The sequence below is a fragment of the Nelusetta ayraudi genome, unplaced genomic scaffold (assembly GCF_046127955.1).
Source record: "Nelusetta ayraudi isolate G7.1 ecotype Tasmania unplaced genomic scaffold, CSIRO-AGI_Nayr_v1 ptg000011l, whole genome shotgun sequence".
Taxonomy (NCBI): Eukaryota; Metazoa; Chordata; class Actinopteri; order Tetraodontiformes; family Monacanthidae; genus Nelusetta; species Nelusetta ayraudi.
In genome coordinates this window covers 19,900,418-19,927,157 of record NW_027466061.1, presented here as the reverse complement: position 1 = coordinate 19,927,157, position 26,740 = coordinate 19,900,418, and the positions used below count along the sequence as shown (strand labels likewise).

The window sequence follows — 26,740 nt, the reverse complement described above, 5'->3', positions numbered from 1 at the left end:
CCTTTTGTTTTGTTTTTTTTTCTCTACAAAAGAATGTAATATACACCATTTTAACTTTCCAACAAATTGTGAAAATGTATAGTGCAGGCAGTAGGAATAACAGTTTGCTCTGTCCTGACTAAAAGCCTTTATCAAACCTTGACGACATTAAGTATCTTCATATTTGACAGAGTTAACACACAATTAAATATACAAAGAAATTTATTGACTGATCAGACTTCAAATGAAATTAGCATTATGTTAACAGTGGATGCTGTATGAATTTCATATGAAGCAAATTAACCATGAATGAATTTACGAGAAAAACATTTACAGTCTCACAACTTTTTAGATTCACATTCCTACGTTTAGAATACTGAGAGAATTGAATTTGTCCTCGCCAACATCAGAAGGTATTTTGTATATCCATTTGTCCACAATAGTCCAAGTTTTGTTTCTTTTAGCTACAGCAGCATATGTAATGATTTGTAGTCAGATAAGGCATGAACACAGAAAATGAAAACAGTGATAAAGTGTAAGGCTAATGGTCTGTTTCAATGTAAATAAATATAGTCCCCTGTTTTTCAACAGAAGACTGAACAGAACCTTAAATTCTGCATATGTCTGAAAAGCAAGGCAGCATGAAATCACGTCAGACTCAATGCTACTGAAAAACAGAATCTAGTTTTCTTTCCCCTGGTCATACCTACATCCAAGATCAAACAGTTATAGAAAAATCCAAAGAAATTAAATTTTGAATTATTACAAATTAGAGGCAGCGCATTCATTTCATGTATTTTCCAAGGTGTTCTCTTGCAATGATGAGTCTTTGGATTTGAGCCGTGCCTTCATAGATCTGCAAAGGGAAAAAAAAAAAACGATAATTAGGTTTTGCAAACCAACTTAACAGGCTTGCGATCACCAATTTAACATCATTGTCACCCACCTGGTAGATCTTGGCATCCCTCATCAACTTCTCCACAGGGTATTCACTGTTGAAACCATTGCCTCCGAACACCTGGACAGCATCAGAGGCCACCTGATTTGCGATATCTCCAGCAAAGGCCTTGGCGATAGAAGCGAAATATGTGTTTCTGCGCCCCTGATCCACCTCCCAGGCAGACCGCTGGTATGCCATCCTTGCCAGCTCCACCTTCATCGCCATCTCAGCCAGGAGGAAGGACACAGCCTGGTGCTGTGAAACAAGGAAGGCGGAGGGGGACTGTTGGTCCTGCTCTCATTCATGCACATTTAAATGTAGAAAAGCAACTCTTCCTGTGGAAGTATGAGGGAACGAACCTCAGCAATAAGTTTTCCAAAGGTCTTTCTCTCCAGTGCGTACTTTGTGGCTTCTTCCAGGGCCCTCTGTGCGAGGCCTGTAGCTCCAGCTGCCACCTGGAAGGCAATAATGGCAAATAAGAACAATGTCCCCAAAATAATTCTTGAAGACAAAAATGCAAAATGTATTTTCATCCATTTCAATTAAGGATTTTCTTTTTGTTTGTTTTTTGTTTTTTACAGAATAACCCTGAAAAAAACGTTTCACACAGCTTAGGCCTGTTTGCAATGCTGATGTACCATTTCCAGAAGCAAAAAAAAAAACAAAAACATTTAATTAAAATGAAGTTGGATGTTTGTGTACTGTATTAATTTCACTCCTAAAATCCAATAACTGAACTTACTGGTGGCCTTGTGTTATCAAAAGCTCCCATTGCAATTTTGAAGCCAGCTCCCTCTCCAATCAGTACGTTCTCCTTTGGTATCCTCACATCCTCGAAAGTGATGCCTCTGGTATCGGAGCATCTCTGGCCCATGTTCATTTCCTATGAACACAAGGTAAATACAGATAATTGCTCCATCTTCTATTTTGATCATGTACCTACCAAGACGACCAAAATGTCTCTCTTAATCTAATTGAGGGAAAATTGCCAACTTTTATTACGTCAAGACATGAACAAGCAATTCAGCCTTGCTGTTGTTACCTTTCTGCCAATCTGAACTCCTGGAGTGTCAGCTTCCACAATAAAACCAGTAAAAGCTTTGCTGGTTGGGCATTTAGGATCTGGATTGGTGCGTGCGAGGAGGAAATACCTAAAACATGAAAATGGTCGAAACGTTTAAATAACCAAAGGCCAAATAAAGAAACTAAAACAGTTGTCCTAGGATTCGGTTCAAGTTTGTCTTTTTGTTAAACCTGTTTAAATAGCCTTGAAGGTGGCATTTTAGTTAGGAACACTGCATACAAACAGGTTATGAACAAATCTAATTGAAAAGCTCAACCATGAAACTAAAATAAACATGAAACTTTGTTTTTTTTCCATCGAAATGAGCGCAGAGGATGTGGATACACACCAGTTAGCTTTCCCACCATTCGTGATCCACATCTTCTGTCCATTCACGACATACTCATCTCCCACCTTCACAGCTCGTGTCTTGAGGCCAGCAACATCAGAACCCGCCCCAGGCTCTGTGACACAATAAGCCTGAGGAAAGCAAACACACACCCACACACACTTGTTATTTTGTTTCTAAGAGTTGACAGAAAGACTGATCGCGCCACCATTACTTACACACATGAGTGGCTCCTCCGTCATCCTTCCCAAGTATTTTGTCTTCTGGGCCTCGTTACCAGCCAATATGACGGGCATTTGCTGTGGAAGAAATGTATTATTTGGACTCTCAGCTGTACTGTGACATGTAATGGACAGTGTCGTTATTAATAGCATCACCTTGCTCAAGTGAATAAAAACTTACTCCCAGAGAGTTGGCCTCGATGGCAGTCTGCACTCCTGTGCAGCCGTAAGCCAGCTCCTCTGTGATGAGACAGCTGTCAAAAATGGACAAGCCCATTCCACCTGAAAACACAAGACCCACATATGAAAACAAGATAGTAAGATAGAGAAAAAAAAGGAAAAAAAACAAACAAGATAGTACATAGTAAATTACATTGCAAAAATATCCACTGACAAAAAGATTAAAAGACAAGACTTCAAAAGGTTATTACTTTGGCTGCCAAAACCACCATCTCCACATTACACCAGTAACAAATGGAACCGGTAGTTACAGCAATAATTGCTCAATGAGAGAACCCTCGAGAAAGTCATCTTACAGTTCAATAAACAGACAGCAACAAAGTACCGTACCATACTCCTGAGGAATGTGACTGTTCATGAGACCGAGCTCCCATGCCTTCTTGATGATGGGGAAAGGATACTGCAATATAAATGGAATTTATGAGTAACTCTCAGTACTAATGTTGATCAAAAAGGATTAATCCAAGAGTACAATAATAATAATAATAATAATAATAATAATAATAATAATAGCGACACAAGCAGGGTAAGAGAAAATATACTGCTCAAAAAATAAAGGGAACACCAGAACAACACAACGTAACTCCAAGTCAATCACACTTCTGTGAAATCAGCCTGCCCAGTTAGGAAGCAACGCTGATTGTGAATCCATTTTACCTGCTGTTGTGCAAATGACACATTGCACCAGGTGGAAATGAGAGGCAATTACGAAGACAACCCCTATAAAGGAATGGCTCTGCAGGTGGTGCCACAGACCCTTTCTCTGCTCTCATTCTTTCTGGCTGATGTTTCGGTCATAATTGCATTTTGTCAGCGTCCCACAAGTGTGTCAGCAGTTCCTGCATGAAGACATTGACGCCATGGACTGGCCCTCAGGAGACAATTGGCCGTCTCATAAGGAGCATGCCCAGGCATTGTAGCGAGGTCATACGCACTACTGAGCCTGATTTTAACTTGTTCTGAGGGATTTCCGCTGGAAAGTTGGATCAACCTGTATTCTCAGTTTGCACTTTTACTTTGAGGAGGATTCCAAATCCAAACCCCCATGGGGGAATTTAATTTTACATTGATCATTTTTATGTTATTTTGTTCTCAACCCATTCAACTGTGTGATTAATAAAAGATTTTCAACTGGAACATTTCCTTAATTAATATCTAGGATGTATTATTTTAGTGTTCCCTTTATTTTTGCAGTGTATTACCTTTTATAAATAAAGTTAATAAATTTGGCTAAATGTGGGATATAAACTTACTTCTCCACTCTTGTCATAAGTAGGTGCGTGAGGGACGATTTCTTCGCGGGCAAATTTTCTCGCCAGCTGTTGGAACTCCTTTTGCTGATCGGTGAGCTCTGTGGGTCAAACATGCAATCAGTCTCTCTGTTCAATGTCCATCTCTGTCTAAGAACGGGCTCAAGCCCTCTTACATTTATCACATGAAAAGAATGTGAGATAAAGAGTATGCGTCTACATCATGGCAACTGACCAAACGAGTAGCCCTGGGAGGTGAAGGTGCCGCTGTGGGGCGCAGCAGCGCTGGCAGCAGCACTGGTGCTCTGCAACCTGAACCCAGACTGCAGGCCGGCTCTGAGGACCTTCAAGCACAGCAACAGAAGAAGAGACAATACTAATAAAAATACAAATGAATTTAAAACAGGCTATTATATGGAAGAAGTGATAGATAGATAGTACGTGGATACCTTCAATAAAAATGTAATCAAACGTATTAGTCAAAGTAATCCGAGTAACAGCTACATTAGTTTTCTCAAACCCAAATCAACATAAATTATATAATTTCATGGGCGGCTTTGTTTTGCTCGCTTTTCAAATACACCGCAGCTGGCATTTTAAAGTCCGGAAAGGAAAATATAATGAGTACATATACTATAAACAAAACAAGCGAATACCTAATCTTCAATGTTATGTGCTTGCATAACCTATGTTGCGGCTGCTAAGTGAACTTGAACCACAGGCTAGCCTTTAGCTTAGCCTTCAGAACAGCAAGCGCTGTAGGGGAAGCATAATCCAAACGTCGTTTCGAATGTCCGAGAGCGTGAAAACCCCACGGACGCATTGAAACAACCACGGCCCGTTTATTCACAGGTCAAGAAATCCGATAAATAATTTGCAGATACCTTTGTGAAGAGCATTGTTGTTGTTGTGTCACCAGTCAGTGGACGCTGCGCTGCATTCGAAGTAGGTCTTCTCTAGTACTGACGCTACCTTTGCTCTAAATTACATCCCTCTCTACCTCACAGCGAATCAGAATGGAGGAAAGTGGTCACGTGTCAAATCCCCACACCCGGAAGTTGACTTTTGCCCTACTTTTTGAAGACTCTAGTCCGCCAGATTGTCCGGAGTGAGGTCAGGACACGAATATATTACGAATATACGAATATAATCGGTCTACATTTTAGTGCCATTAGTGAAAAAAATATTAACGAGACAATGCCCATGACTTAAATCTTATGCAGAATTTAATTGGGAATTCTGTCTTTTCTCAGAGAAAATGCCCATAACTTAATCTTATTCAGAATTTAATTGGGAATTCTGTCTTTTCTCAAGAAAGAAAAAGTAAATTACGTTTTTCTAAGTCAGAGAGGCTCACTTTCTCCAAATGCAAGTAGAGCTATGAGCAAAATAATTTCCTTAGTCATTCAAACAGCACGTTTGCATCGCTGCAAAACAATTTACACCAAGGTTCACCTCCTCAAAAGCAACTTTGTCTCGCCTGGGAGGAAATTAACCAGCGCATTGCATTCACTGAATAAAAACAATTAGGCACCAGGATCTCGTAATTACGAGATAAACTTTACAAACGGAAACGTCTAAATCCGTCGTTAATAAATGAGCAATGATGGGGCTATCGCAGTTAATCTGCTATTGCTACCTTCTCGGTTTGAGACACTGGGAAATACTTGCATTTCTCGAAACTGAGGATGGTATTAATATTAGTATGTCTACACTGCAGGCAGTTGAGATTGTTCTGACGTTCTCGAAACGTCAAGCCAAAAACCAGTTCTGCAAAAGCGGTCGAGCCAGCAGGCACGCGCTTTCCGCTTGCTCTGTGTATACAAGGTATTACGGTAATCACTGAGCACAAGAGGGGAAACTAGATAGAATCGCTTATCTCTGTACTTGGTTTCAGGTTAATGTTTTTGGAACATTCTTTGTTGTCAGTCCATTCTTCATTCTCAATAAGGTTCCTCAAAAAAAAGAAAAAAAAGAAAAGCATTTATCTGTTTAACTGTGATAGCGTCATCACACTGCAATAGCGGCATCATTGCCCACTGATTACGGATTTAGAAGTTTCCTTTTAATTTGATCTCGTAATTACGAGATCCTTATCTTATGATTATGAGATCTTTCCGCGTAATTACGAGATGCTGGTGCCTAATTTTTTTTATTCAGTGAATGCAATGCACTTCTGTAGATATTTCCATGTAATTGTTACATAATTAACACTTACAGCTTGTCTACAGTAGCTGTGTGTCCAAACTACATTTTCCACTGGACCAGTTTGAGGTACACCAGGAAAATTGTTCAATCACAATTGAGTGTAAATACAAAATATTTATATTTGAACTTATTTTCAATGTTCAATTGCTTGGCAAATTATAATTTCACAGCACCATAAACCTTCTAGGTATATTTGAAACAGATTCTGGCAACTTCAGTGGGAAAAAAAACCCTCATAATTAATCCATGCATCTTACATTGTGTAATTGAAAAAAAGAAAGACAGCAGGATTGAGGGCATTTCAATTTTATTGACGTATCAAACAGCTTTACATCTATTTGCCTTTCTTGGCCTTGATCTTCCTCAGGTAGAATTCCAGCTCCTTCCCCTCAAGGACGTAGCCATCTGCCCTGCCACACTGGCCAGGTCTGGAAGCAATGCAAGCTACAGGAGAAAAGACAGTAGTCAATATGCTGGATAAACCAAAAGAGATATGCACCTTTTGGTCTCTGGAAGCAACAACTCAAGGTTTCAGAACCTTGCACAGCTAAATAATGGGCCATTGCTACATGCTAGAAGAACAGCCCACCATATTCAGGTATTTCAAGTCAAAAATATATTTTCACAGATAATCTTCGCTAAAAGGTACCAAAACCAAACTTCTGGACTGGTGGAATGGTTTTAGGATTGATTGTTTCTATGCAGGACTAGATGTAATTTGTTCCCTCTTCCTTTGGCCATACATTAATAGTCAGCTTTTAAAATATTGAGGCCATTCACTAAATGATATTTGCCTAAATAAAAGATCACGTAACTTGAACAAGTAAATAGTAGAATGAGTTGGTTTTTTTCTTGGCTGAACAAAAAACTAACATAAGAGACTTTATTACAACACCTGACATCTGAGCCTCTGCACACTTGCTTGTAGAGTAATAGATGTGAATTAAAAAAAAAAACTAACACAGGATCTCTTGTTTAAAAACACTGGCATGTTTATAAAATGTCTTTCTCAGAGTCTTTAGTTTCATCACTGTCATTCAGAAGCAGAACTGACAAGATTCTCATCATTGAAAGGCAAACAATGCAGTCTGCAATTACCCATGCCCGTTTGAGATCCAATACAATATATCCATCACCAAGAACAAAATCAGTTTAGCCCACTTTTATCCAAGTCTGTAGAATGAATGAATAATCACTGCACCGGTGAAGTCCTTGTTATTAAGTCCTAATACACAGGCAACAAATGTATGTCTGTACAACAATGGCAAACCATAACTTGAAGTTATGCAAGAGTAATGACTCACCAAGCAGTTTTCCCTGCTGGAACTGCTCCTCCAAGAGGGTGCTGATTTTGGCCGTCTTTTTACGCTCATCGTACTTCTTCTGGGTCCTCTTGGACCTCTTCTTGTTCAGAACTTCCTCCTCCTCAGGGGTCTGCAGAGAAACATAACTGTCACTCAAACTACTCCACAAGGTTGCACTGATAGTTTTTTTTTTTATTTGACTGCCAAGTCTTTCTCAGAGACGTTGTTTTCACCACTTTCATTCAGTAGCAGAACTGGTCAAGTTATCCTCATAGAAAGACAATTTCTAACAGACAGCAATTTGTATAGTCAATTACTATGCAACCATAAACTAAAGTGACCAAAAACACAACAGAAAAGGCAGAAACAAGTGAGAAGTAAAACTATAGAGACCCATTTTTTTTTAAAACACGCATCTCCTGCTTGGTAAGTTACTGTAGTGACACTGTTTTCAGCAACATTCAAGTAATTTGGGGTGATTTCATGCAAAGAAGCACTTTATATTTTTGAATTCAGATAGGACTTCCAGACTGGAAGTAATAGATTGAGGAGGGTGGGGGTCGGTGGGTGTTGACAAATAGTTTACCAGAAGTTATTGAATACAAACAAGATAATGTTTTATATAAAGTTTGATTTGTTGTGTCACTCCATAGCTTTTATATCAAAGTACCACTAAAAAAAACCTTCACAATCCCAATATACGGCTATAATGCTTTCCAACATACCAGCTTGGCTCCCTTCTTGCGCCCCAGAGGAGTGGTGTAGTGACCCTCATACCACTGCCTGTATGGGAGGCTGTCGACGAGGACGATGCAGTTCTTCACCAAGGTCTTGGTTCTGACCAGCTCGTTGTTGGAGGCATTGTAGACCACGTCGATGATCCTGGTCTTGCGTGTGCAACCTGTGTCCAAAAAAGTTCTATTACTCCAAAGTAATTACTAAAATAAACAAAACAATTTGATTTCATTGATATTAGCAGTTTTTTAACCGTGAGAAATGCGGACATGTCAGGAAAAAGGTTATTTCTCAAACAATTTGTCATCGCCACCATCAGCCACTAGTTACCTGAGCAAATTGTCAATAAAACATGTGAAAGTGCAAGTCATGGTCCTATAGAGTTAAAGGCAGACTGAACTATGCTTACACTCAGATCCCCATGAGAAGTTGCCGACATCCAGCCTCAGAGCACGGTATTTCTTGTTCCCACCACGGACCCTCACAGTGTGGATGCGACGAGGTCCAATCTTTGGGGGAGAAAAAAAAAAAAGACGTCAGGACTGAGCATTCCACAATTACTGTCTGCATTGTTTTGTACACACACTTGTGGAAATGACTTATTACAAATGTTAAGGAGTGTGTCAGTGTAACTATGACAAGTCCTATCACTGGTAGGTCCAAAGCTTTGAACCAAAACGGTCCAAAAAAGACATACCTAAGGTCGGGTTTTCGTCATCCACACTCCATCTTCATTTATCATATTAGGAATCATTTATGTAGCATTATGTAGCTACCCTAATAGTTTCACCTACCTTTGTGTTTGCAGGAGGGCGCCCAAGCTCATACTTCCTTTTCTTGTGGTAGGGCTTGCGTTTGCCACCGGTCTTGCGGCGTTTATGCCAGTTATCCCTTGAGATACCTGCAAAAGTGTGAACCAGGATTTAAGAACATGACGTCTCACAGTGTGCTCAGTTTCGTCTAACTGCATTTGCTTGAGTAATCAGTTCTCCAAGGTAAGGGTTGTCCGCAGTTTGTTTAGGATTCCGCTTTAGAGTTTCATCATTTCACTCAAGCAATTTCGCGTAAAAGGTAGGTTCATGGAATTTTAGAAAACAACCTATTCAATCTGAGCTCCCCTTCGCAGCAGCAGTATTTGAACTAAATGAGCCTTGTTCTATTCGTCCCACAATTGTGTTGAACCGGGCGGAGTTTCAAAGAGGGAAAAGCTACATAGGCATTGCGGCGCATAACGACTAGCTTTGACGATTCCAGCTATCCGTCAATGAGGTCTACAGGACGAAATGGCTACACGTGTCTCAGGCGTACTGTAAAGAAAACCGTCATTGACTTGTCTATCGACAAATCTAATTAGCAGTTGGAAATGAAACTGCTCACCCAAACGTTAAAATACAGAAATACTTGGCTTTTTTAAGAGACGCTTAACTGCAAAAGCATGCCACTCACGGTAGTGCTAGCAAGCACCTCGGCTAATGTCTTTGGTTAGTCTTCTTTAGTTGGATTATTTCGCAGGTGAAAATTTCCACCCGACTCAACGTCAACATACTTAGTTCTGTAACACTTCTGAACTGTTCAAAATTGAAAAACAGACTAAAACCTGGACTTTTTTGTAAGACACACTACACTATCCGCAACTATGTAGCCAATGAGGGCAGCCATCTTGGAAAGCTAGACATCGTTGGCAAGTTATCTATCTAAAATTAAATCAACTTGCTGTAAACAAATAATATAATAGTATACAAACGTTAACACCAATAAACTACAAAATAGCAAACCATCATTGAAAAAAATCCGTCGCTAAAACATCAGATTGAGAAGGATTCTCCCTCCTGGCCGAGTCTGGATTCACTCACCCATTCTCAGGCGCCGGCTAGAAAGAGGAATCGCAAAGGCTCATGGGGAGGTTTGAAGAAACGTGTTCTCGCGATAGTTGCCGCAGCAGTCAACGGATTTTTCTTGCTGGCGAAATGGTTTATTATGAAAGTCAACTTAATTCCATAGTTGATAACAATTTAGTCTATATCTCATGAATATGAATGGCTTTTTTTGGCACTCGAAACCACTGATTTATACCATATCATACAATTTAAGAATAGATGTTTACTTGCAGATAGGTTTGTTTATATTTTATTTTGCACACCTATTTTAAACAGATTCTTTCAGTTTGCACTAAAGTCGAATTAGTTTTAAATTGAAAATTTTAATCATTCAAATTGCCACAATATATTTATTCCATCATCATCATCATCATCATCATCATCATCAAAGGAGAAAGAGAATGATGTGGATTGGGGAAAAGAGTTGTTATATCCCTGTCACAGGTTATTGTAGTGGTTGAAAAGCTCTACTGGATCCATTGTTATGGACCACCCAGTCCAGACTCCACTCTTTCTTCAGGCCTCCTCATACAAGGACTTTTGAGCATACTGGGAAAAGGTTAACAGCTGAGTGTGAAGTGGCTAGTATGAGAATCACCATTTGAAATCTGACACCATAGTTCTTCTCTGCTATAGGCAATTATTTTTTCACACTGGCAGTTGCTGTTAAAATATCTCAGGGTCTTGTATACTAGATTCACAAATCTGTTTTCAATGACTGAAAACGATAGGGTCACACATTTAAGTGTCAAAAATAGAGAGTGACTTGGACTTAGCATTAGAGAGTGAGTGAGAAGCTTGAGCATAAGAAGTAATTTTGGATCAGAGCTACTGATCCTTGCCACCTGAGATCTTCAAGCATCTGGTTATTCAGGCATATACAGATGAGTAGAAGTCATAGGGTGTCTGGATCATTAGCATTTTGTCAATATCAGCACCGAATTATGCATTTAAGACATCTTATGCTTTTTTTTTCTTTTTTTTTTTAATGTATGCCCTATTTTAGTTTTAGTATGTTTTCTTTTTTTTTTTTAAATATAGTTCACTAGTTTAGTTCAGTAATTAACTACACATTTGATAATAAAAGTAAAGACAGTGACCTAGAATGAAAACAGTGGACTATATTTTTTGACATTATCAAGTCAGTCACAATATATAATAACAATAAAGAAACGTAACTTTCATGAACCATCATGCTTAACTGAAAAATGACACAAAATCTTTTTAAATAAAAAATAAAGTCAGTTCCATGTCCCCATATAATTCTTTATTATACACAGTTAGGATTGATTGGCAGATTTATTATGTGTCTAAAATTGGCAAGATTTCCAGATTTAATGAATGATTTTTAAAGATGTGCATTGAATCAGAGATCACTCTTCCCAGGGGCTCATGTCTGTGTCGATCGCCACACAGTTGTAGGCAGCGTAACGCAGCTTTTCCTCACAAACCTTCGCACTGCAGAACAAGACAAAAGAGAGGAGCAGAAACAGAAAGTTAGAAATGAAATGTCAGTAAAAGCAGGTCTGCACTGTAGCTAATAAAAGATGAGGGGAACAACAAATTATCATTGATCCGGCATAAATTAAGAACATTTTCTTCACCACATGCGCAGACTGTAAATATACCTTGGGTAGTTGGGTAAATATAGAGTGCTGGAACATGTAGAGGACTGCGGAAGCGCATCTGTTGTTTCTGATCTAAATCAGAGAGCAGACACATTTAAGACAGGAGAATCAACTGCTGCTTCTTAATAAACGGTTTCCCCCCCAAATAACATAACTAAAATCTAAGGATGTTCTTGGGACTCACCCTTGTTTTTCAGCAAAGACATAAATTGGTGCGGGAAGACGACTTCTACCAGTCACAAACCGCAGAAACCTACTGCGATCCTCTAAAAAACAAAAATCAGTATCATCAGGCAATGCTGAGAGATCATCGACAGGCCAAAGACAGACACACTGCAGCTGAAATTTGGGCATTTTTAATGTTAATGTTTCAATATCATTTTTCCTCTGCCACACCTAAAAATCCAGTAGCAGTTCCATTTTTAAAGAATGCCACTATAAGCTTGATAACCTCTCTGGAAATCTCTACAGTATTCAATCACAACACTGAACTAATACCCTAGACTAAAATCATTCAGTTAATGTGTCAGTGGTTTTAACATTGCGGCTGATTGGTCTGCATTAAATTGTCCAGTCCGCCACAACAGACGTACTGTGAAACCGCTGAAATATAACGGGTCAACTCACCATTGGTGAAGCTTGTCAGTGCCTCCCATAAGTACTGAACTCTAGTGTCAGTTTGGACCAAGTCTTCATAGTGTGCTGGGAGGGAAAGAGAAATGACAATAGTGTGTTAATGATGCAGGCTGCCAAAACCACAGTTCAATTAAGGAAGACATACACTCAGCTTTCAGTTGTTGCAGACCACAACTACTTCTATATTTCTATATGTATGTTTTAATATACAGCTGTTTTGCTGTTGGGATTCAAATGTAACTACCTTGTCCGACATGTTCACTTGCTAAAAAGAGGTTAAGCAGCCTCTACTTCATCATCTGCTGCAAGTTCAGCTAAAAAGACATGACGGCACCCATGCTGTAAAAATCGAATGCACACTCACTGAGTCGTTTCAGGGCTTCCACTGAGATCTCGGGGTCACCGCACACTTTCTTTTCCACTTCCTGCCAAGTGAGTAAATCGAGCACAGCCTGTGGGACCACCTTCAGCAGACCAGCCTGCATGGCCGCAATCTGGAGAACAGACAAGATGATGATCAGGCGCTGGCTTATTTTTTAACATTTCAATAACACATTGAACAAACAGGGAAATGAGGGGAAAAGACACAGGCAAACAAAAAAACAAAACAGATGGGCATTTGGCTATTTCTGACATGAACTGATGGTGAAAGCATCCTGATTTTTTTTTTTTTTTTTTAATGGGACAAACAACAAACAAAAGAGTTTTAAAACAATATTTTAAAGTGATCTGGGTCCTCAGACTAATTACTTGCTGACCTGCACTTGTCACTATAACCAAGGAACCATTTCTTGACCTGGGAATTTTTACTGTTGCATCTCCATCAGCACCCTCTCTGTCAGGTGTCACTGGCCTTTACTTCACTGACCAATCCCTGCAACTGAGTGAGCAAACTAGTTTTGGCACTGCATTTCTTCTCCTACCTTCTGCCATCAACACAACCATTGCATTGTTCTCGGAACCAGTTTTTATCCTGCAGATAATGCTGCTGTTACAAAAGGGAATCTCTTCATCTTACTATGATACTTCTGGACACATTGGAGAAATTATAAACGCAACATGTGATGAATGACACCGTAACGGATGGCGAGATAGATCAATCACAAATGGTGCTCTTTGGTGGTGAGCCACACCTGAAGAGCTGAACTAGTCAAGAACAATCTATATCCTAAATAATGGCATAAGTTAATATCCCTACATAGAGCCCCTATGTAAAATCAGTGTAAGTGAAACACTGGATGTGACAGAAACGGCAACCTTTAGGACACCTCTGACAGAACTTATTAGTCTCACCGGCTGCTTGCTCTCCTCCAGCCGAGCTTTCTGCACCAGGCGGATGAACTCGCTGCGGTCTTCATAACGGACAGCCACGTTACTGCCGCCAGGGACCAGATCCACCATCTGGCCGTCACTCAGCATGGTGGTGTACACCAGCTCCTCACCAAACCGGAACTCAAAAGTCTCCCGGTCCATTGTCTCCATGGCCTCCAGCAAGTTTACCTGACAACACATCCAGTTTAATACAAAAGGGGAAAAACGCCCTCCAACAACATCTGGTGATCATTAGAGTAAATATTAGTTTCGTAGAAAGACTTTTGAAAGTAGCACTACTTCCAATTTTTGCTTCTGTTTCTGATTGTTATTTAACTATCCTCACCAGCACAGAGTCTACAGCAGGGAAATCTTTACTCCAGCTGACAGCCTCTCCAGTCAGCTGCTTCCACACCAAACCAGGCAGAGCCAAGACCTGGATGATTTGACATGAAAAAAAAACCCAAACACAGTCAACATTACAATAACCACCTATTATTTTGTTTTACAGCACCAATCAATCAATCTCAGGTTTAAGAGTGAGCGTGACTCACCAGGAAGTCTTTTCCTCTCAGAGCAGCTCCCATGAGCTGACCAATCCACTCATACTTGTTGAACTCTTTACACGACGGGTTGGGGACGTAATAATCTCTGGCCTCTAATGCACCCTGCCAAACAGGCAGACGCCAGGTCAGGACTGAGATACAGCCGATGATGATGAATGAGTGGTTCTGGAGTGCGCCGGTTACCTGGTTGGACGTCCGGCAGAAGAAGGGCAGCGGCATGTTGCATTCAGCCGAGGTGGGACACAACTCCTCCGACATGTCCGACAGGCTGTCCCGAAATCCACCTCCCTGGTCAATGATGCCCTCTGCGATGAACTTGCACTCCCACCACTGGTCATATCGAGCAGGCCATCTGCAGACGGCAGGATTGCAGAGCCAATTAATGCAAGAATTATTCACCACACCAGCCTCAGATGAGAGGTGAAAATATCCCACCTGTAATCCAAAGTCTTTTCAAACTTATCGGATGGCTTGAGACCTTCGAACACCTGAAACAAGGGAAACAAGCTGCACTCTTGTCTCTCTGAAACCACACTAACCACCATAAAACCACCACTGCAGAACAGATATTCTAATGATGAAATTCACTCAATCTGACTGTAGCGACACTTAATAGTAATTGCATGCAAATGTTATAGTTTTACTTTGGCAAGGGATAAACGACTCAGGTAGACCAGCATGTACCTGAGTAAACACAGTGTTCTTGCAGCTGAGGTCCAGAGAAGGGTTATCTCTATGCTCCATGGCCAGACGCCTGTTGATGTACAGACGGGGCATAAAGTTTGGCTTGCTGGTCTCCGAGTCGATGAGGCACTGTGTGATGAGGGCCGAGCGGCGCTTGGACAGCAGCAAGAACTGCTTTATCCGCTGGAGGGCACCAAACACAGAATATGAGGAAACTGGAGCATCTGTTTGACCGCTCATAAAGTTTGGCTCTCTCAGTGACTAGAGAAAAGACATTATGAGCCTATTGTATCCCTATTTGTTTCCCTATTTGGCTTCATTTTAAAACCTTGCTGTTTTGCTTCTATTAGAAAACTGACACACAGCATCATTTTATACATTTGTGTTATGACTATTTAATGCCAGTATTTTTAATTTTAAAAAAATGTGAGAATAATTAATGAATTAAAGTCCATGTGTACCCACTTTGATCTGGTTAAAGGTGCCCAGACTATGATCCCAGGCTGGAATCATGTAATGAAGTACGCTGTCAAGGAGTGTCATGAACCTGCACAGAGCAAAACCACACTAAACGACTTATTTGAAATACATGCGTAAAAATAATACACACACTCAGAGCGTTTCACTGAAAACATGTACTTGAAACCTCACTATTGTTTTGATTTTCTTGGCGTGGACTCTTCAGGATATTTTCTTAGAAATACTCTGCTAACTTTGGTTCAGTTCCAGGTGGCTTGCTGAAATGTTCAACTGAACCTGCAACTTGTCAATATGGCAGCCATAACACTTGACTTCCTGACATGTGGTCATTCAATGGACTTTGAGTAAAACCTTGAAGACTCAGATACCTCTGGGTGACCTTTGCCCTGCCGTACAGGAAGTCAGAGGAGTGGCCCTGCAGACGGGGGTAGCGCACCATGTTGGTCGACTGGAAAATATCAGCATTGAGCCCAAGGTCTCTTTCGCATGATGACTTGATCTTCAAACCTCTGATCCTGACATCTATCCCCTCATCTGGAGAGACAAACATTGAAAACCAGATCCAGATCATTGTATCACCGTGAAATATTACTTACACACTAATGTATCACCAGCCCACCGATAAAAACCTTACCTCTGCATTCCTCAATCCGAATCTCAATTACAGGCAAGTGAGACGTCATGTCCTCCAGCACAGCCACCTCTCCAATAAGATTTCTGTAGGCAAATAAAGTGAACGACATTCTCATTCCAGGCAGCTGACAACTTCTGACATCAACCAAAAAAAACTGCCGACAGGAATTACCGTTCAATTGTGCATTATATTTATCTTGACATGGTAAAATAAGGCAAAACAGCACATTGCAAGGCAACAGCTTCTTTACATGCAGCTTACTGAGAGAAGCATTGCAACAACACTCACACATCAATGGTGACGTCACTCATTTTTTTTAGGTTGTCTCCCTCTCCACCATACACAGTGACTCGCTTTGGCATGTAGTTGTCATCGGTTGAGTCCACCACCAGTATCAGCTTACTAGAAGGAAGACAATTCACAGAGTAAAAGTAAGGACAGGTCTTCAGGCACACGTCACTGCACAGAAGAAAACTGTAGGAGTTGCATGTTAGGGATGATTTTAAGAATACTACATGCCTACTTTGTCAAAATATATTTATATATCTTAGGCTCTGCCATTTTAAGTTGTAGACTCAAGAATTGTTTCTGTTTTACTTCGTCATCGTCTTGTTAATTGCACAGCAGCTTACTTGACCACAGTGCCTCTCTTCATGTGAAGACGGATCCAGTGTTGTCCCTGCATCCCATCGCTCTCCCAGTAAGTCTCAGTGTTCTCATCTGTCAGGCAGCTCACACCGCCAAGGCGATCAACCTGTAAGAAAATATCAAATATTCCTAGTAAGATATTTTTCTTTTTTAACGTCTTGACTAAAAAAAAATAAAATCATAATTTTAATGGGAAAATGTTTAAAAACAAGAATATTTGGAGTGTGACTCGCCGTGAATGAGGAAACATCAATGCTGTTCACACACTGTTTGACACTCCCAAGGTTCTCATCCTCTTTTCCTATGTGGTCATACAAGAAGTGCACCAGGTCCTCATCACATTCATATGTCCAGGTGGGAGGGATGAATCTTCAGGATTTGATGGAGAGAGAAAAAACACCTTAATTGTTGTAAATACTCTGAACTGAACTGAAACTTCATTCTGGTCCTGAGTGCTTCATTTCAGGATACCTGTTTCTTTCTGTTCTCTGATTAAGCTTGGTTACACAAATAGATGTTTTTGTTTTGTTTTTGGGTTGTTTTTATTTTAAAGAAAACTCATAGCAAGTCAAATTAATTAACGGACAAACGAGTTTTGAATGCTCACCTTAACTTCTGGACGGCAGAATCATCCCTCTCTGCAATTTTTGGCTTGGAGCCGAGACAAAGTGCACTCTCCACATTGACCACCTGCTCCCAACGATTGCAGGGTTTGTGGTCATAGCCAAAGAGCTGCTGCTGCCGGCTGATGGTCTTTGGTGACTCCACCGGCACCAGTCTGTCTCCTCCCTCAGTTTGTTTACATACCAAGATCCAGCCTTCAGCCAGCTCTACCCCTGGATGGTGCTCCTCCATCTGATCCTGTACGCATATAGCATGAAATCATGACACAAGACCCTAATTGTAACATCATAAAAGGCAATTAACAAAATAAAGAAAAACAAAAAACAATCAATTTGAAAGAAAGGGAGTCCTCAAATCCATTCCAAAACTCGTTCATCTTCAGACACAAGATGGTTCAGGAACCATTCAATAAAATGAACCCACAAAATATTTTTTGAAGATGATTGGTACCTTTAAACTGCTCTATCTTAACTGGACCAGAAGAGAGATGGCAAAACATGAGGATAAATATAATTTAGGGTTTGTTTGTTTAGCAGAATTGACAGGACTGCACTAATTACCGAACATGGAAATCAAACCTCTCAGTATCCCCACATGGTAAAAGACACAGAGATCACATTCAACCTCATTTGGTCTTAACCAGCAATGGCTTACAAGGTGGTTTCCCACATTGTTGAAAGGAACACAAGATGACTCTATAGAAGACTATATCATGACAATAAATTCAAACCATGAAGCTCTATTAATGGTTTTAGTGGTCAATGTTTCAAAGTTGATACTTTATGACTTTGTGAGCATGCTATAAAATCTTAGTGTTCCACAGTTACAAAACCAGTGTTGCAGTAATAGATTGATTAACGTCACTTAAAGGCCACTTCATTTGTGAAACACTTGTAAAACACTGACCTTAGTCATCTTGACCCAAAGGCCCTGGCTATTGCGGTATTCATCCCCTGTAGTCCGGATGCATGCCCCTTTCTTTGGTTCGATGTTGTACTTGCACAATTTCTTATGCGGCGTTTGATTCGGATTTTCGTAGACGGCGATGAGAGTTTTCCCCCCGATGGAGCCACCGCCTGATGGTCCGGAGGAGGAGGACGTGGACGAGTCTTTGCAGATTTTGTAGCACACCTCTTTCGGGACGTAATACAGGGACTCTGGCAACGGCTCGCTGCTCTTGAAACACTCAATGCAACTGTTCAGGAAGCGGATCCTGCCTAACAGCAGGTGAGGATTGTCGCCGAAAGACATGATGATGATGACGATAGTGCTGTTGCTGCTGCTGGGGGAGACGATCAACGGCTCTGCACCAGGTGGGCGTCAGCTGACATTGCACCACTGTTGTGCAGCACTGTTTGTTTTGCAGTCCGGCCGGCTGAGTGCGAACGTCCCCTGTGAAACACACCACCACAGAAACGAACATTCCAGAGACCACGAGTCACCAAACACACAGTTGACAAATCTAATGGGGAAATCTAATTTTAAGACCTCATTCACGGAGTTCACCTTTACTTCACCGGACTAAAGTTCACTGATACCGAACGTAAACTACTAACATACTCGTATTAGTAATAAAATGAGCTGACATAAGGTATCTCGGCATGTGTTAAATAAAAAGCGTCCAGCATTGACTGTGAGATCCATTTCCGCTCTATTAAATATGGAAGTATCATTATAATATATTTAAAATGTACCTTTACTGCTGGCGATTCTTTTCCACAAAATCGATTGTCGACGAGCTTCAGGAAATTGACAACACGGAAGCGTATAGACGACTTCTTCTTCGTTGTTTTTTTTCCATGGCGGCCGAAGACTATGTGAGTTCATTACCGCCACCCTTTGGTCTAGTATGCTCCGCTTTGGCCTGGAGACGCTTGGCAACCGCAACCGCATCCGCATCAATAACAGTAAACAGACTCGTTAGCGTGGGAAGTCAAAGATTGGGAAAAACACGGTGGATCCGGCTGATTTTTATTTTAAGTGATGCGTGACTTTTTTTTTCTGAACTCATGTGGCCTGGTTTAATTAAAAAAAAAAAAAGAAAGAAAAGAAAAGAAAATAGAATATTTATGCAGCTAGGTATTCTTGGTGGGCAATTCCACAAGTGACTTTGACACAGTTCAGACCTACATTCTGCAAGATGGGAAATCAATAGAATATTGGACCGAAGTCTTTAAACAAATATGTTCTCAACACACATGGTCAAGATCATTCAACTTTATTTCACAATACTGTGTCAATCAAAACAAAAAAAGCAATGGTTTTAAGGCTCACACTTGTTTGTTTCTTGTTTGTTTCTTTTTAATGTTCATCTGGGACTCTAATCAGTGCCATCTCGAGATCTTTTAAGCTGGAGGCATTGGTGACATCCTCAGGAGAATAATCACCATCCTCTTCATCATTTGAGGGTGAAGAGATTTCGAGTAGAGAGGGACTCCTTTGTCCTTGCTTGATCCCATTGCCAGACAGCAAAATGCTGGACACATCATTGCCCTGAACCTTTCCAGGAGTGTCTGCAGGCAGGTGAATCTCAAGGTCTTCTGTGCTCATCCTGCAAATATGGGACTTTTGAGCTCAGTGATATCTCAGCGATCTAACAGGAACAAAAACATACACGGTTAAAGTAAAAGTGGGTTACCTCATGTCAAAGGTGGAGCCTTTGAAAGCAGGTCTAAGGTTCTCAGCTGCTGTTGACAGAGTATAGGGAATGGAGAAATGTCTCTGTGTCCAGTATTTGTCTTTCTCGATTGGAGCCAGGTTCTGGTACATATCATCCACAGCCAGCATTGACACCTTCCGGAGCGAGGAGACAAATTCAGATCAGGGCCGCTAGTATTTGGCGTTAACAGCAATTGTTACATAGAGAGAAGTCATGAGGGGACAACCTCAATGTTCCGGTCAATCAGCTGATTGGTTTCAAAGTCATCATCATCTTCACCAAATGGATTGATAATAAGCTCTCCAACCTACATTGCAAAAATGTAATTTCACTGTAAAAAGCAATTATCTCTTATACTAAAGTAAAACCTGGTTATTTTGCCACATACCTTTAACCAGCCAGCATAGAAGAAGAACTGCAGCAGTGTGAAAACAGGGATGTACATGTCTATTCTGTGTTCCTTGTGCTCTTTGTTAGGGTCCAGAAATTGTCGACCAATGACGCAGAATGCAAAAAATGAGTAAACTGCAATGGTGACAACCTGTGTGCGCAAAAGAAAACAATAACTAAATGAGTTTTGAAATAAAATAACATATTTACAATTAAAGCAATTTATTCTCAAATACGACAATTAAATGTCCAGCGTTATAACATTTTTGTAGATTTTTTTTTAATCCTACGCTCAAGTGGAAAGGCCTTTTGTGGGCATATCTCTTTGTGGCATATCCAGAAATCAGCACAATTAACCACCTGTTTAGAGCCTTTACCTTAAAATACTTCTTACTGTCAACTTCCACATAGAGGTAAGTCACTAACTTGGGAAAAGGTATTGTACCCGTAATGGCATCATAAAGGAATGTTTGCAGAACTGTGTGCATTAGCACAAAAAGTGGAGCAACCTTATGAAGTAAAGGATGAAGTTTTCTGATGTCTGTGGAATGTGTTGGCAGCCACAGCCAATATAGGAAAACAAAGATAAAGTGAATTTTGCATTATATGTGATCTTTAATATTTTATCCCATAATGTCCATCCACTTACCTGAGTGTAGACTAGAGGAATGCTTATCCAGTCATAGTGGAACAAGAGGCTACACTTTGATCTGTAATTATTCAGCTCCTGCACTTGGAAAAACATGATACATATTAACAAACGCTGTTATGCAGAATATAAGGTCAGTGTGAGGCACAGCCACGGTGTGTAGTGATCTCACGTCCATCAGCAATCTCAAGGCGATGTCATCCCTCACCCGACCCTCCTCTCTCGCTCTGGATGCCAGGTTGGAGAACCAGGTCAAAGGCATCCAGTACTTATTGAAATCAGAGTGCAGCGACGCATAAAGCTTCAGCTCGTGCGTTGTCATAAATCCTGCAGAAATATGAGACGCATGTTTTAGCTATGAGCTAGAGAGAGTTTCCTGGATCAACCAGCGAGGAGAGACTTTTAGACATTTGGCACTGAGCTTTCAGAATCATCTCTTTAATCAATTCAAAAAAGAATTTATTTCAGAATGTTCTCTTCATACGCCAGCAAATGAAATGACGTGTCCCCCATTAGGAATATTCCAATTGTCATTTGTATTTCTTGGAGTGTAGTTCAGACTTGCTGTAATGCAGTGACACGTGCAAAGCACCGTATTTTTGTGTAGAAATGTGCATTCAATTAAAATAATTGCAACAACTAAGATTATACCCTGTGACCGTGAATAGGAATAAGCGGGTATAGAAGATGAATGAATGAATGAATGAACTAAGATTATATATATATTCAGTTTTCATTAAAAAAAAATTGTTATGTATTATGTATATTTTGATTTAAACTGAATTTTTTTTTTTTTTTTAATTACTCATAAAGCAAGTACTTAAACCGATCTCCGTTGCAATAAAAATAGCAACTAGAATTGAAAAGAATGTAAGAGAGAGAGAGAGAGAATAGAAGGACCGTATCCACTTTCCTTCTTACCGGCCTCCACCACGTGATCCAAGGTTGGGAAGCGTCTGCGAACCCTGGTGCTGATGGAGCGCAGAATCAGGACGGAAGACAAGTTGGCATATCTCATGAGCGTTCGCCGCAGCAGGCGGCCCCTCTCATCCACGCCGTGCACATTTCCAGACACAACCATCATCAGGTTGTCGGGCAGTGGGAAGCTAGTGTACTGACCCCACCAGCGGTTGAAGGCCATAGTGACATAGAAACCTGCAACAGAAATAAAAAGAATTCATTTTTAATTCTGGCGGACCTTTTTTTTTCTTCCAGATTTGGTCCAGACAGAGCCGCTCCAGGGAGACTCACCCAGCAGAAACAGAACTGGGATGAAGTTGGCGTTGGTGAACTGGTCACAGTAGAGGGCCACGCGCTCAAAGACCTCCCGCTGGTTTGGCGTGAGCATAAACCTGTAGGGGAAAGTCTAGCTCAGTGGACAAGCACAGACGTGTACAGAGAACAGCAAGACTGAGGGTTGCGGCCAATCACCTGTAGAACAGACTGAAAAACAGATAAACCCCACAGAACACCAGGAGCTCCTTGTATATCAGCCTGTAGATACTTCCCTTCCACCTGAAGAGGAGCTTGGTGAATCCACCGAACCTGGCATTGGCCACCTCCAGAGTGTAAGAAACTGTCATGTCACCTGTGGCTGCGGCAGGATTCCTGTGAAATATTTAACCATTAATGTTCGGCCTTTAATTGCATACGTCAGACCAAACACATGCGGCTAGTTTCACATCCCCCCAAATGGTAACTACAACTCCTGAAATGGTGCAACAGCGGGTCTTTCACCTTGTCCTGTGTCGGCTCGTCTGCCCTGAAAAGAAAAACATCAGCGTCCGGCCCTCAATTTAAACCTCACTGCCGTGTTGTCATAAATTAACGTGTTCAATTTATTGTCTGGGAACCAGAAGCCCAGTGTTACACACCTGCAGTTGCACAGTAAGTAACATGATACAGCTAAACAGACAGTAGAGGAAACATCTATGAGTTCTGTAAATCCAAAGAAAATCTCCATAAATGCAGATATGCAAATTTATTGTATTTATTAATTTAATACCTGAAAATAAATAAAAACTCATATCAAAACTATAATCCTTGCCTTGCCTCTCTTATCTGATGTCATTATGATGATGATGATGATCATGAAGACTCAATTTAATTCAAGGAAGCAGTATATCTGACTAAATTAGGAAGCAAAAGTTAATGCAAGTGTGACAGATGAGGGTCCTGTCACTACTTGGCTAAGGGGATATCCCTTTGGCTGACTGGTTAAGTGCACATGACTATTACCCTGGAGTCTGGGGTTCGAAGCCCGCCCGGCCCCTCTGCACCTTACTACACAAGCATTGTTGTTCAGAATATGTGCACATTCATTTTCTCATCACATATCTCTTAATTATTTCAGTCCAACGATAAATCACAGAATCTAACTTTCCAGCACTTTGGACCTCCTATTTTACTGAATCCAATCCCTCCAGCCCAACATGCATATAAAACACTGATTACACAAGATAGGAAATTTACTGTGCTGGTGAAGTGTCAGTGATGGACACCAGCTCCACCGCTCTTACATGCCACCAGTGTCTCTGTCTTTGTCCCTGGCCGCTGTGCTCTTCTTCACATGTTTGTTTTTCACATGGTCAGAGCAGTCCACTGTAAATCAGCACCTCCGCGGCCGCCAAGTTTTATCCTCTGACCGTGTTTGCTCGTGTGTTTATGAGGCCATCCCTTGCTCGTCAGCGCATGGACATGTCTGCAGCGCGGACTTCCTCTTTGCCTCAGAATGTGCTGCCTCGTCTTAACGAGCTTAAAGAGGCTGTATTTCCAAACTCGAGAAAGAATGACATTGGTGCTAAATATTGGTCTCTGTTTCTGTCACAAGGTGGCGCTCGGTTGACACGCGGTCGGCCTCTTGTCCTCAGTCTGGAGGTCATTTTACCTGATAAAAACAGAAAACAGTAAACGAAGATTGCGTGGGTGTAACTTTATCAGTTCGTGCATTTTTGCATTTATCCTGTGATTTATCTGTAAGACAGAAGAAATCAGTGATGGAAACGTAATCGTTGGCCGCCACTGTCTCTTGTGCACCAATTCCTCTTTGGATTTCATTTTGCCTGTCAGCTCACCTGTCTGTATATATTATTCCCATTTTTCATTCTTGGACAATTTTGAAGCCACTTTATCTGATAAAGTTCTACGACATGGTTTGCAGACTTGGGTTTAAAAAAAAACCTTCTACAAAAACTGTTGCTTTGTTGTACTGTACACATATGTGTAAGGAAACAAAAATGAGGCAGCAATGAAGAATCCCCTCTAAGCAGAACAACTAGCTTTGTGTGTTTGTGACATCACAAAGGGATGATTTCTAGAAGTGTGTGTTTGAGTACAGATCCCTATAAGTGAAGCAAACCAAATGAGTCAGGATAGACTTCGCTGTAAGCCCAGACACACTTTTTATATATCTTAATATCACAGCCATATGACAAAGACCATTCACATACTGTAACCAACTAGTTCATCTACTGCCTGGAGCTCAGGCCTCTGAGAACAGGATAGAGTGGGCAGCACTGTGGTGATTGGTTCTGGTAACTCAATGCAGTAATTACTACTTCCCACGCCAAGTGAAATGAGAGCTCAAAAGAAAGTGGAATTTCAGGTGAATTGGGCTGGTCTGGATTGCTGTCGGGCCAGAGAGTAAATACAAGGCTGCTGGAAAAAAGTGGAGGTCAAAGATCTGGACAATGTTGGCAAAATGCAGACTTCAATGCAGTTTAAAGTTTTGTTTCCCTTCTTGTTGACCTTTCTCAGGATAGAGCCCCTAGAAGCACACATCTTGTAACACATATCTATTTTCAGCACTGAAAGAAAACAAGGCAATGCATCTACAAAGACAATTCAGTGCTCTTTGCAAAGTTTGACACCAGTATTCCCATTGTGTGTTTAGGATTGCACTAGTCTTTTACTTTGTTTTTATTTATTTATTTATTTATTTTTTATAGCTGTTGCTTTGCAACATCGATACAGCAGATATTAGAAACATTTTTCAATATTTAATGTTTTTGGTTATTCAAGATGAAGATCAAAAACAGGCCAGTAATCGGATCAGATTTATGAGCCATCTACTAAAATCTAACAAATCTTAAGGGTCTAGTCATTTAAAGACTTCAATTACTTAACATACTTGAAAAAGCAATTTTATCCCCTTCTATCTGACTCATGCAGTGATCAAATTACCTTAACTTAAGAAATGACTTTACACTAGGCTAGAACACCTGTGTTCCTTCAAAGAAACATGTGCCATTTAGATCCTAAACGGCACGAACCAGAACAAATGTTCATACATAGCCTTTTACAGTAATCATTACAAGTGCACACAAACATTGTAAATGTAATAAAGTTTCAACATTTCATTCTGTAAAATAAGAGAAAATGGCTGAATATTGCGACTGTTTTCATTGTTAAATGCTAAGCTGTAATATTAGCCCGTATATCTTGTAGTATATCAGTAGGTTGCTAAAAAAAAAAAAAAAAAATTAAAAGTAGCATGTAGCTGAATATGTCGTGGACAAGTGTTTGAGCAAAGGACTTGTGGAATTTTTAACGCAATAAACCTCAGCAAACAATGTGCTGAGAGTTATGAGTGGAAAATACACCTCAGTTTTTTGAATTCCAGGAAGTCCCACGCCCTCTGCTGTACCCATTCACTCGCAGTCTCTGACAGAACACACACACACACACACACCAATTAGCACTCACAGCATTACAGCGTGTGTCAGAGTGAGATGTCATGTTTTATTTGACAATGGCGTGTTTTAATTCTGCAACCCTGAGCCTGATACTCGCCGTTGTCCTTTCGTGGGTCACACACAGATTATTGTCTTGAACGTGCCTTTTGGTGAAACTGAGTGGGGCTTTGAAGCACCAAGTCAGCCTCTATTCTTACATTCTGGCCAAATCAGGCCCAATAAAACTCACTGAGACTTGTCATCTAAGCCTTAAATTCCACATTTCATCTTGAGTTTAATGTCAGCATTGTAAAGGGATTAGTCATTGTTCATCTGCTCTTCTGGATGTGCAGCTCCATCCAGAACATTCCTCTGTTCGGGATAACATACAATTAAACACAATTAACTATTAGACTTTGGAATGTAAAAGGAACTACATATCATTTGCTTGACCTGGATAAGCACAACACAGTGATTAAAACATATCTTGTGTGACGGCTGTAAGTCAGAGCGCATTTAAATGGGGTGCAGCATGAAATAGAGAAAATGCCTTTGTGTCTCGGTGTAAAGCTTTTTTTTTTTTCTCTCTCTCTCTCTAAAAAAGACAAAGGAGGGAGGCCTCCCTTTCAAACTGTCGGTGTGTTCCGCAGGTCCCACAGGAAAAACTCCGGATTAAATCACTTCCTCTGACATTGTGATACCCCATAGTGGCCGGACCGGACTGCCTCTGGCCCGAAAGATAATACATACAATTGTGAATTTAAAGGAATCATTTGAATATTTGAATATTTGAAAATACACGTTTCAGTTTTTTTTTTCTCCCCAGTTGTGAAGTTTAAGTATGTGTGTTATTTTTTTTGCAAGGCTGTCGGACGGTTGAGGCTTAAGTCTGGATGCCTGGCTAATCTTTTCTGTCAATCCATCCAATCAGCTTTCTTCTACTTGAAACCAGGACCGACGACTGGAGAAGGGAAATAAATCGAGGCAATTAT

General features: G+C 40.6%; 4 protein-coding genes and 3 non-coding genes across 8 annotated transcripts; all 7 read right to left on the bottom strand.

Moving 5' to 3' along the window:
• Positions 1 to 183: 183 nt before the first annotated feature.
• On the bottom strand, positions 184 to 5,045 carry acadm (acyl-CoA dehydrogenase medium chain). Its single transcript, XM_076021775.1, has 12 exons — positions 4,927 to 5,045; positions 4,278 to 4,386; positions 4,046 to 4,143; positions 3,123 to 3,192; positions 2,734 to 2,834; positions 2,550 to 2,630; positions 2,332 to 2,462; positions 1,962 to 2,070; positions 1,662 to 1,802; positions 1,279 to 1,374; positions 926 to 1,174; positions 184 to 835 (listed from the first exon to the last, which is right to left on the bottom strand). Exons 1-12 carry the CDS (start codon positions 4,939 to 4,941, stop codon positions 764 to 766), a joined length of 1,272 nt encoding a protein of 423 aa, XP_075877890.1. The 5' UTR covers positions 4,942 to 5,045; the 3' UTR covers positions 184 to 763.
• A 1,495-nt stretch (positions 5,046 to 6,540) lies between these two features.
• rps8a (ribosomal protein S8a) lies at positions 6,541 to 10,292 on the bottom strand. The gene is made up of 6 exons (XM_076021774.1): positions 10,143 to 10,292; positions 9,084 to 9,190; positions 8,699 to 8,798; positions 8,280 to 8,455; positions 7,555 to 7,684; positions 6,541 to 6,694 (listed from the first exon to the last, which is right to left on the bottom strand). Exons 1-6 carry the CDS (start codon positions 10,144 to 10,146, stop codon positions 6,585 to 6,587), a joined length of 627 nt encoding a protein of 208 aa, XP_075877889.1. The 5' UTR covers positions 10,147 to 10,292; the 3' UTR covers positions 6,541 to 6,584.
• LOC142885766 (small nucleolar RNA SNORD38) lies at positions 7,256 to 7,323 on the bottom strand. The gene has a single exon (XR_012926332.1). It is a non-coding gene; the product is annotated as a small nucleolar RNA SNORD38 (small nucleolar RNA).
• LOC142885767 (small nucleolar RNA SNORD38) lies at positions 7,765 to 7,832 on the bottom strand. Its single transcript, XR_012926333.1, has one exon. It is a non-coding gene; the product is annotated as a small nucleolar RNA SNORD38 (small nucleolar RNA).
• Positions 8,907 to 9,014, bottom strand: LOC142885768 (small nucleolar RNA SNORD46). The gene has a single exon (XR_012926334.1). It is a non-coding gene; the product is annotated as a small nucleolar RNA SNORD46 (small nucleolar RNA).
• A 1,119-nt stretch (positions 10,293 to 11,411) lies between the features above and the next one.
• Positions 11,412 to 19,219, bottom strand: hectd3 (HECT domain containing 3). 2 transcript variants are annotated; one of them, XM_076021772.1, is made up of 20 exons: positions 19,072 to 19,219; positions 18,284 to 18,769; positions 17,361 to 17,614; positions 16,987 to 17,122; positions 16,738 to 16,859; positions 16,394 to 16,507; positions 16,091 to 16,188; positions 15,840 to 16,005; positions 15,457 to 15,538; positions 14,992 to 15,174; positions 14,743 to 14,795; positions 14,491 to 14,659; positions 14,296 to 14,409; positions 14,088 to 14,177; positions 13,724 to 13,930; positions 12,795 to 12,924; positions 12,422 to 12,496; positions 11,979 to 12,060; positions 11,795 to 11,866; positions 11,412 to 11,624 (listed from the first exon to the last, which is right to left on the bottom strand). In XM_076021772.1, the coding sequence occupies exons 2-20, from the start codon at positions 18,626 to 18,628 to the stop codon at positions 11,540 to 11,542; spliced, it is 2,577 nt and encodes an 858-aa protein (XP_075877887.1). In that variant the 5' UTR covers positions 18,629 to 18,769; positions 19,072 to 19,219; the 3' UTR covers positions 11,412 to 11,539. The 2 variants fall into 2 exon arrangements, with proteins under 2 accessions (XP_075877887.1, XP_075877888.1); XM_076021773.1 differs by having other exon boundaries at positions 16,106 to 16,188.
• A 450-nt stretch (positions 19,220 to 19,669) lies between these two features.
• On the bottom strand, positions 19,670 to 22,658 carry best4 (bestrophin 4). Its single transcript, XM_076019746.1, has 9 exons — positions 22,507 to 22,658; positions 22,327 to 22,427; positions 21,997 to 22,230; positions 21,248 to 21,402; positions 21,076 to 21,153; positions 20,425 to 20,577; positions 20,263 to 20,343; positions 20,016 to 20,170; positions 19,670 to 19,928 (listed from the first exon to the last, which is right to left on the bottom strand). Exons 1-9 carry the CDS (start codon positions 22,656 to 22,658, stop codon positions 19,679 to 19,681), a joined length of 1,359 nt encoding a protein of 452 aa, XP_075875861.1. The 3' UTR covers positions 19,670 to 19,678.
• Between the last annotated feature and the right edge of the window lie 4,082 nt (positions 22,659 to 26,740).